At 37.1% G+C, this 10,218-nt stretch overlaps 1 protein-coding gene and 2 pseudogenes across 1 annotated transcript; all 3 read right to left on the reverse strand.

Moving 5' to 3' along the window:
• Positions 1-241: 241 nt before the first annotated feature.
• Positions 242-1,032, reverse strand: LOC149189721 (cell division cycle 20.1, cofactor of APC complex-like). Its single transcript, XM_089413280.1, has 2 exons — positions 545-1,032; positions 242-445 (listed from the first exon to the last, which is right to left on the reverse strand). The coding sequence occupies exons 1-2, from the start codon at positions 1,013-1,015 to the stop codon at positions 299-301; spliced, it is 618 nt and encodes a 205-aa protein (XP_089269406.1). The 5' UTR covers positions 1,016-1,032; the 3' UTR covers positions 242-298.
• Positions 1,033-2,648: 1,616 nt separating this feature from the next.
• LOC149189722 (cell division cycle 20.1, cofactor of APC complex pseudogene) lies at positions 2,649-3,472 on the reverse strand (annotated as a pseudogene).
• Positions 3,473-7,741: 4,269 nt separating this feature from the next.
• Positions 7,742-9,419, reverse strand: LOC149189723 (uncharacterized; annotated as a pseudogene).
• Between the last annotated feature and the right edge of the window lie 799 nt (positions 9,420-10,218).

Consider the following 10,218-nt stretch of genomic DNA (forward strand, 5'->3'; position numbering starts at 1 on the left):
GGGGCTCCAAAGACTTGCCAAAACCATTTTAATTTTTACGATGCAGCTGAAGGAGTGGTTCTTGTCTCAAAAAGCTGTTGCAACATTGTTCCATCAGGTTTCACAAAAGATAAATTCAAAGTTCATGGTATACGAGAAGAAAGAAAGAAGAAACTGTAGCATATTACATTGAAGAAAGTGGAACATGCTCCATGGCAATCCAACAGCCTGCAGAAGAGCTATGTGAAATAGAAAACAGAACATTTAATTACTACCTTGAGTTAAACATCCTCATTTCATAAATATAGAAAGATGCTTATTAGCGGATGTAAGTATGACACTTGCTGAAAGCCCCATTTTCATCTTTACTCTTCGCCCTTTTTGAGGTATCAGGAACTCCAAATACTTGCCAAAACCTGAGTGTTTCATCTGCTGCAGCTGATGCAACTGTGTACCCATCAGGGCTCTGAAGAGGTAAGGCATAAGAAGGATCATGAGGACAAATCCATTCATAAAACGAAAGATGAATGCATAAGTACTCATAAAAATAAATCAATTTCCATACCTGTGCTAGATGAAGAACTCGAGAAGTATGACCTGTAAGTTCAGTAATCTTCACCATAGATGGGTACTTCCATAAGGTTAACTGGTTCTGACTAAATCCATGTGAACTCAGTAACTCACGTTCATGCCTATTCCAGAGTAATGAACAAACTTGGGAATGAGTGTCTACGGTATTTAAGCAGGCACCTGTGTGAGTATTCCAAAACTTTATAGACCTGTCTGCACTCCCTCCACCAGATGCTAAAAGATTGCTTTGGAAGGGGCACCATGCCAAGGCCTTGACTGCTGCACAGTGTTCATCTAAGCGGTGGAGATATTGAGAGGTAGAATTATGGGATGCCATGCTCTGATCCCAAATGTACAGTAGATTGTCATTCCCCCCACTTGCAAGTTGTTGGCCAGAAAGAGACCATTTCAATCCACAAACCTCCTGGTCATGCCCTCTGTATGTTTGAACAATGTGCTCTCGCATACGAACATCATGATTGATTATGAGAGCTCCATTCTCCAACATTTCATTTGCAGGATTGATGGTCCATTCAGTGTGCTTGTGTTGTGCCTCATAACACATTTTCAGCCAAGTAGTGGGGCAGACAGTATGAGAGGCCAAAATCTGACGAGGGTCCCAGAGAAAGAAATCACAACAATTAACACAAATAGTGAAGTTTCAATTCAAAGCACAGGCACCGGATGGAAATCAGACAAAACAAAAAAGCCACAACTTAAACTAATTTGGGAAGTAGATGAATATAAGATAAATATGGTTGTTTTAATATAAAAATATAAATATGGTTGATCAGTCCAACAGACCAATAACATATACCAGCAAATGGGAGGAATGATATGATAGATCATAGAACCAATGAGCATGAACAACTTTAACAAACATTCAAAATATGTAGACAAAACAAAAAAGCCACAACTTAAACTAATTTGGGAAGTAGATGAATATAGGATAAATATGGTTGTTTTAATAAAAAAAGATAAATATGGTTGATCAGTCCAATAGACCAATAACAAATACCAGCAAATGGGAGGAATGATATGATAGATCATAGAACCAATGAGCATGAACAACTTTAACAAACATTCAAAATATGCAAGGTGTCAGAGGACAAAGATAACTGATCAGACCAACAGTTCCATGAGACAGGATCTTGCAACAGGGGCACAACAAATGATGATGAATATCGCTTGTCCTAGCAGCACATTAGAAGCTCTCAATTTAGTGTCTACTCATTCATGGCTATATCATCAATACCTGGTATGCATGGAGGTCTTTAGTAAGTTTTTCAGTTCTTCTGTCGCAGTCAATATTTTTGTAAGGTTGAGAGTTGTAGCCACAAGTCAGGGTAATTCATGGAGTTCTTTCAAGTTTCAAGCACCTATGTATGTGACTATTTTTCTGATTAATGTCTATTAAAAAATGCTTTACTGATCTCTTGAATGAATATATGTGAGAGATGAATTTTGCAAGCCTAAGGAACTGAACTACGGTACAATGTAAAATATTACAAAAAAATTATACAAATGAGATAGCAATATAGATACAGAACTAAAATTCTATAGCAATATAGATATAGAATTTATCTCAGGTAAGAAATTACATAATAAGTGCGTCATAGCAAAATGAAGAAGATAAATCATTCAAGAATTACCTATAAGATTGAGTAGAGGCGTGAAGGCTTTTTGTAGAATGTGAATCATTCCATGAGTGGAGGAGGCGTGGAGGTTTCTTTGTTGATGTGAATGACATACTTGCTAACACTCATAATGTATCATTTTCAGAATCTTCATTGAAGAATATAGGGCTCCAATGACTTGCCAAAACCATTTTAATTTTTACAATGCAGCTAAAGGAGTGGTTCTTGTCTCAAAAAACTGTTGCAACATTGTTCCATCAGGTTTCACGAAAGATAAATTCAAAGTTCATGGTATACGAGAAGAAAGAAAGAAGAAACTGTAGCATATTACATTGAAGAAAGTGGAACATGCTCCATGGAAATCCAACAGCCTGCAGAAGAGCTATGTGAAATAGAAAATAGAACATTTAATTACTACCTTGAGTTAAACATCCTCATTTCATAAATATAGAATGATGCTTATTAGCGGATGCAAGTATGACACTTGCTGAAGGCCCCATTTTCATCTTTACTCTTCACCCTTTTTGAGGTATCAAGAACTCCAAATACTTGCCAAAACCTGAGTGTTTCATCTGCTGCAGCTGATGCAACTGTGTACCCATCAGGGCTCTGAAGAGGTAAGGCATAAGAAGGATCATGAGGACAAATCCATTCATAAAACGAAAGATGAATGCATAAGTACTCATAAAAATAAATCAATTTCCATACCTGTGCCAGATGAAGAACTCGAGAAGTATGACCTGTAAGTTCAGTAATCTTCACCATAGATGGGTACTTCCATAAGGTTAACTGGTTCTGACTAAATCCATGTGAACTCAGTAACTCACGTTCATGTCTATTCCAGAGTAATGAACAAACTTGGGAATGAGTGTCTACGGTATTTAAGTAGGCACTTGTGTGAGTATTCCAAAACTTTAAATACCTGTTTGCACTCCCTCCACTAGATGCTAAAAGATTGCTTTGGAAGGGGCACCATGCCAAGCCCTTGACTGCTGCACAATGTTCATCTAAGTGGTGGAGATATTGAGAGGTAGAATTATGGGATGCCATGCTCTGATCCCAAATGTACATTAGATTGTCATTCCCCCCACTTGCAAGTTGTTGGCCAGAAAGAGACCATTTCAATCCACAAACCTCCTGGTCATGCCCTCTGTATGTTTGAACAATGTGCTCTCGCATACAAAGTTACGAACATCATGATTGATTATGAGAGCTCCATTCTCCAACATCTCATTTGCAGGATTGATGGTCCATTCAGTGTGCTTGTGTTGTGCCTCATAACACATTTTCAGCCAAGTAGTGGGGCAGACAGTATGAGAGGCCAAAATCTGACAAGGGTCCCAGAGAAAGCAGTCACAACAATTAACACAAACAACGAAGTTTCAAATCAAAGCACAGGCACCGGATGGAAATCAGACAAAACAAAAAAGCCACAACTTAAACTAATTTGGGAAGTAGATGAATATAGGATAAATATGGTTGTTTTAATAAAAAAAGTTAAATATGGTTGATCAGTCCAACAGACCAATAACAGATACCATCAAATGGGAGGAATGATATGCTAGATCATAGAACCAATGAGCATGAACAACTTTAACAAACATTCAAAATATGTAAGGTGTTAGAGGACAAAGATAACTGATCAGACCAACAGTTCCATGAGACAGGATCTTGCAACAGGGGCACATCAAATGACGATGCATATCGCTTGTCCTAGCCGCACATTAGAAGCTCTCAATTTAGTGTCTACTCATTCATGGCTATATCATCAATACCTGGTATGTATGGAGGTCTTTAGTCAGTTTTTCAATTCTTCTGTCGCAGTCAATATTTTTGTAAGTTTGAGAGTTGTAGCCACAAGTCAGGGTAATTCATGGAGTTCTTTCAAGTTTCAAGCACCTAAGTATGTGACTATTTTTCTGATTAATGTCTATTAAAAAATGCTTTACTGATCTCTTGAATGAATATATGTGAGAGATGAATTTTGCAAGCCTAAGGAACTGAACTATGGTACAATGTAAAATATTACAAAAAAATTATACAAATGAGATAACAATATAGATATAAAACTAAAATTCTATAGCAATATAGATATAGAATTTATCTCAGGTAAGAAATTACATAATAAGTGCGTCATAGCAAAATGAAGAAGATAAATCATTCAAGAATTACCTATAAGATTGAGTAGAGGCGTGAAGGCTTTTTGTAGAATGTGAATCATTCCATGAGTGGAGGAGGCGTGGAGGTTTCTTTGTTGATGTGAATGACATACTTGCTGACACTCATAATGTATCATTTTCAGAACCTTCATTGAAGAATATGGGGCTCCAAAGACTTGCCAAAACCATTTTAATTTTTACGATGCAGCTGAAGGAGTGGTTCTTGTCTCAAAAAGCTGTTGCAACATTGTTCCATCAGGTTTCACAAAAGATAAATTCAAAGTTCATGGTATACGAGAAGAAAGAAAGAAGAAACTGTAGCATATTACATTGAAGAAAGTGGAACATGCTCCATGGCAATTCAATAGCCTGCAAAAGAGCTATGTGAAATAGAAAACATAACATTTAATTACTACCTTGAGTTAAACATCCTTTGTGAATTGTGACATGAGTAAAAGGTACAAAGAGAGGCCGATAGGATTATTAAATTGGAATTGTTGAATTTTTCTAGAAGAGATGTTGGTTCAAGTATCTTTCTGGTTGTACTCTTTGATCCTTTGTTAATATGGAATCAATAGAATTTTCATCAGAGTAGACTACTTTGATCCAAAACACCCAAAAGAACATAATAAACCTGAACACGTCAAATCTAAATGAGGAGCACAATTCCTAAGAATAATAATGATAAGTTGTACTATGACTCCTCAAATACTAGGAGAATAACTCCTGATACCCAAAATATTGCAATATCAAATGATCATAGACAATTGTGCATGTCAATGATCATAATAATATCATATAATTACATGAAATATATACTAATTCTCAGCCATTACTAGTGTAGTTCCAGTTCCAGGACTCCTTAAATTCACTGGAGGGCCATAACAATTACCTCCCTTCTAGGAATGCTTCATTCTGAAAGCATAAGATCCAAATTACTCAAAAAAGTATGACAAGGATTGACAGACAAATATAGATGGAGAGTACAGCTCCCAAGAATAATAATAATGATAACTTACAGAACAATTTCTAAGATACTAAGAGAATATAACCCCTAATAAGTTATAACCCAAAATATCATAATTTTATTAGATAGTATAGAACAGTAAATATGAATTGACTATAATAATCTCCTATATATACTAATTCTCAGCCATTACTCACATAGACCAAATTCCCAAGGATATCTACCCTTTGCTTATACAAGTGACCCTTATATTTGCTAGAAGACCATAACATAGACCCGGCTTAATATATTCCAGTGGTTTAATGATTAACATAAACATTGAGTTTACAAATAATGACAGCCACGAAATACTAAATGTTTTATCAAACATGCAGGAGAGGTATTTCTGCTGCCAAATCAAAACATAAATGGAGATGATAATTCCAAACAGATAGCAATAAATGGTTTGAAAACTCAGTACAGTTGAATGGAAATGGCATCAAACAGCAAGCATTCAAAATATTTCCCGGAATTCTTATTGCAAGGTCAAACAGAACACATTCAAGCGTGAACCCCTTACAACTACAGTAACTAATTTGGATAATAACAATTAACCTACCAATAAGAAATGTCAAAAACAGTTAGGTTACCTACAAACAGTTAGCTAGGCAAAAAAGAATCGTTCAAGATCCACAACAAAACTAAAGCGAAAATGGTGAAGCCCCTGCTGAACAAGGGCAATTACAAGCAAGTCCTTAATAAAGCTGAAACCACAAGTAAATTGCAGGGCTCTGGAATTGTTAAAAGATTCTCCAAGGAATTAGAACAACCATTGTACCTATTTATCTTTTTGTAAGTCTATAATGCCTATATTTATTTCGTAAAGGGGACATCCTTGGACACAGAGTCCCAATCTTGAAGGATATCCTCAACATCCTGGACATGGGGAATAATGTCGTCTGCAATTGATAGGGTGACAATCGTCAAAGCCTCTCTTAAATTGTGGTATGTATGAATTGTCTTCATCCTTTATTCCCTAACAGCGTAATTCTTCCCATGTAATTTATGGCAGTCAGAAAGCATTCCTCCTTGTGTAAGTCTTGCCATAACTGCTCCTTCCTAGATGCATATCAGTTTTAATAAACTCTCAACCCTGTGTGTCGGTTTCAACTCTTTGGAGAAAAGCAAGGACAGAGAATCTAGTCCTGACTTCAAACACCAAAACCCAGTTTTTGTTGGTTGTACTGTGAGAGCATTTAATGAACTGTTTCACCCTGTCAACCAGAGGTTTCAATGTGTGACCAACAAAGCAAACAACACTTTCCGTTTAATAAATTTACTCTCTTATCGTACCAACAATCTTCCAATGCTACAAACAACAATGATTTTCTCTAATCAGCAGCATGAAAATAACATATACGATACCTTCATATTTTTCCTCTTTGTTTTCTTGATGATAAAGTTTTAAGAATACCGTGAATCTGAAGATACGACCTGTTGCCTCCAGATAGTAATAAACATGAATAGCATCCAAGGACAGGAGCAACAACGAACTCTACCATCAACTTTTTCCTCTTTGGTTTTTTGATGATCAAGTTTTAAGAATACCTGGAATCTAAAGAGACAACCTGTTGCCTTCAGATAATAGCGAACATCAATAGTAGTCATTGGATAGGAGCAACAATGAACTTGTGTAATCAGCATCTGGTCACAAAAGCCTCAAGAAAACAAACCAAAATGATGATTTCTTCAGCAGAAATGTATTCTTATTACCATTAACTACTTCTTCATGATGGCAGCAACATCATCTTCTGGAGTGGTCTCTTCAATGTTTCATATTCTAAAGCAAAAATGGTTCCCTAGTTATTTTAACTTTTCATAAAAATGCAGCAAATTTAGCAGAAGTGGCAGATTCAATAGCAGTGGTAAGGAACCTCAAATCCGGAGAAATGCTTTGTGTGACATCATCAAATTCTACACCTAGAAGGCCTTTTCTTGAAAATTTTGCAATGAAAAACCACAAAATCAGCAGCCACACCAATTGGAAAACCACACAAGTATCCAACAGATGCAAAATAGTTGTAGTAAACACAATTTATCCAGCACATAAAAAACGCAATGTCACCTCAGCATTCTTAAAGCATCATTTCATTTGTTGCAGTGTTTATGTGGCAAATGCATACAACATCCATACATTATACTATTAATCTATTCATTTGTGCAACTTACACAATGACAGTACGATTTCCAAGCATCATAATGGCAATAAAAATACAAACAACTGCAATAATTTAATGGAAAAGTAATGTTAGTATCTGCAATAAATTAAGCCATGCAATTCTTCTTAACTCAAATGTACAGCTCAAACATATCATTACTGATGGTGCTGCGCCAATATTCAATATGCTAGCTCTATTAAATGCCACTTATAGGCTGACAAAAGGTCTGCACATCATGACAATCAACTGCAGAAGATTTTTGTTGGAAATGATATCTCTACCATTGTGTAGCTGTGATACCACATTGATTTTGAGCATGAAGGTTTTCACAGTGAGTAATAAATGTACTGTGATTTTCTGAAATGTGTTTTAACAATTAGCCTTCCATTTCTTCATCTTCGTGCTCATCATCCTCGAGTGTAAGATCACCAAGAAGCTCATCCAAAGGTACAGAAGGAACATCTTCACCATCTGTCATAGACACTGTATCCGCTCACTGATAATTTTCATTTTTGTACAATGCAATCTTGGATCGCATCTCCTGGTCTTCCTCCAGTTCATCCAAAAACTTTTCATAGTCCTCCCATTCCTTCGCATCCTCCATTCTGCCTCTGGAAGATGGTTCAACCTCCATGGGCAATGTCTTAAGCTTCCAAGGCCTAGGCTTGCCCCGCTTCTTCTGGCGCTTCTCTTCATAACTTTTCTTCACCAAAACCACATCTGGAAGATTAAGTCCTTTGTATTTATCTAAATCCACATCATTAGTATTTGCACCATAGAGATCAAAACCAAGAGCATAGTCACCAGGACTCAAAAGATGGCCCAGATGAGTTTTCACTGTAAAAATAGTGTCATTCTTTCCAAAGTCTGAAACACGGGCTACCTTTGCCTCTACCAATGAATACTTGATACCATCCACAGTAGTCAAACCCACCTCAACTTCAATATCCAATACAATATATTCAGTCAACTACCGGTTTCAAAGGAGAGTCTTAAAAGGAACCCTCCAATACTGATTCACGTCCATAGAAGCATGCCTCGAAGTAAATGGGTCAAGCAACATAATATGGGTACTCACTTTTGTGCATAGAACAAGGGGACCTAAGTTACCCAAGTTTGCCGCAACCTTTGGAGGGAGGCAAATCAAATCCTCCTTGAAAATAGGGTAGATTTGAACAGAGAAAGTGTACTTATAATTGTATGTATTGCTCTTTGAACCCTGAGACACAAGCTGTTTGTCGTTGCGATTCAAAATAGGCACCACCTTGCCCAAAAATCTCACAAACCTAACTGCATGACTTCTATTAGCAAAGAAAAAATCAACACCCTCGTGCACTTGTTTAACATTGAATGCCTGAGCAGCTACACCGTGCTTGAGAATCAACTGTTCCAGATAGAAGAACGTTCTCCTGTGGCTAACATGCTGCCTGACTTGCACAACAGCCACGTACTGATCTGGGTTGGACTGAACCCTTGTACAGTGTTCACACATATGATCTTGCTGAACATATTCAACAACATAAGCCTGTTCCAATATAGCCCCATTGAGCACTTCCTTCTGTATTCGCAACTTGACCTTGATTCTCTTAGAATGGGGTTCGGTCCATATGAATTCAACATGTACAAGCCTAACCTTGTTCAAATTCTTGAGCCTCTTAATGCAAAATGTTAAGAGTTCCTTGGATTCTAATTGGGCTTTTATCCATGTTTTGGGGGGCTGTAAATACGAATTACATTCAGGGCAATGAAGGACTATTACGTGTTTTTGTAGACCTTCTGTGATATCCACTTGGGTTCGTATACAATTAACACACATGTTTGCTGCGTTGAGTGGTATGGAAATATCGCACATATAGCACAATACTCGACCCACGGTCTGCTGTACTGTAAACATATCGGCCATTGGACCCTTGGCCAGTTCTACACCATTTTAGACCGCGAAATGAAGGAATCTGCATCACGTTTTAGCACAAGAAATGTAAAACAAATAAGACAGAGAACAGACTTACTCCAAACACTTAAGCGATATAAGCAACACAAGATTTCAAGTATTTAAAGATAAAATGCATTAATTGTTTTTCATAAAATAAAACCCTAAAACCTACTACTGCAGACTGTAAAGACCGAGAAGAATTAACCGCTAAATTGTTCTACTGTGATCAATTTAGAGCCTGAAATACAGAAATTTAAAAAGGCTTTTTGTAGATCCAAAAAATGTGGGTAAAGGGTTAGTTAATGCCAACCTAGCAGATAACAGACAGGTCGAATTCCACCCTGAGAACTTGAAATTCCCTACAAACAGCGGTGGAAGGCCCTGATAAAACCTTTGAACTGAAAATGGCCACGGTAGATGGGTAAATGATTTATTTTGCAGAGCAAAGAAAACTCAGCGAGAATGGAGCAAACCCTGCATCAACAATACAAGGCTGTACTGATCAAGTATCGCTCCAGATAATAAGGTCGTTTGATTGGGAGATGATTGGTTCGTCGCTACATTCCATGATATGATATGACTCGAGGATTCGAATGAAGAAGTGGACAGGAGAGCAACAACCTCCATCATACCCTCATTTAGCTGTGCATCATCTTCATCAATAATTCATTAACAAAACACATAAGAAGAATAAGCAAACGAAGAATGGCCATCATCATAGGATCACAGTAGCAGTAGAGCTTAGAAGAAGAAGAAGAAGTTAAAGCACCTCTAC

Source organism: Pinus tabuliformis, chromosome 3_1, assembly GCF_031772625.1.
Source record: "Pinus tabuliformis cultivar Carrire ecotype Pingquan chromosome 3_1, CPIR1, whole genome shotgun sequence".
In the NCBI taxonomy this organism is placed as follows: domain Eukaryota; kingdom Viridiplantae; phylum Streptophyta; class Pinopsida; order Pinales; family Pinaceae; genus Pinus; species Pinus tabuliformis.

Excerpts from the sequence above, each read along its gene's own strand:
- LOC149189721 (XM_089413280.1), bottom strand. The coding sequence starts at position 1,015 with ATGCGAGAGCACATTGTTCAAACATACAGAGGGCATGACCAGGAGGTT. Across the intron at positions 446-544 it reads GAGTTCTTCATCTAGCACAG|AGCCCTGATGGGTACACAGT; the intron begins GTATGGAAATTG and ends TTACCTCTTCAG.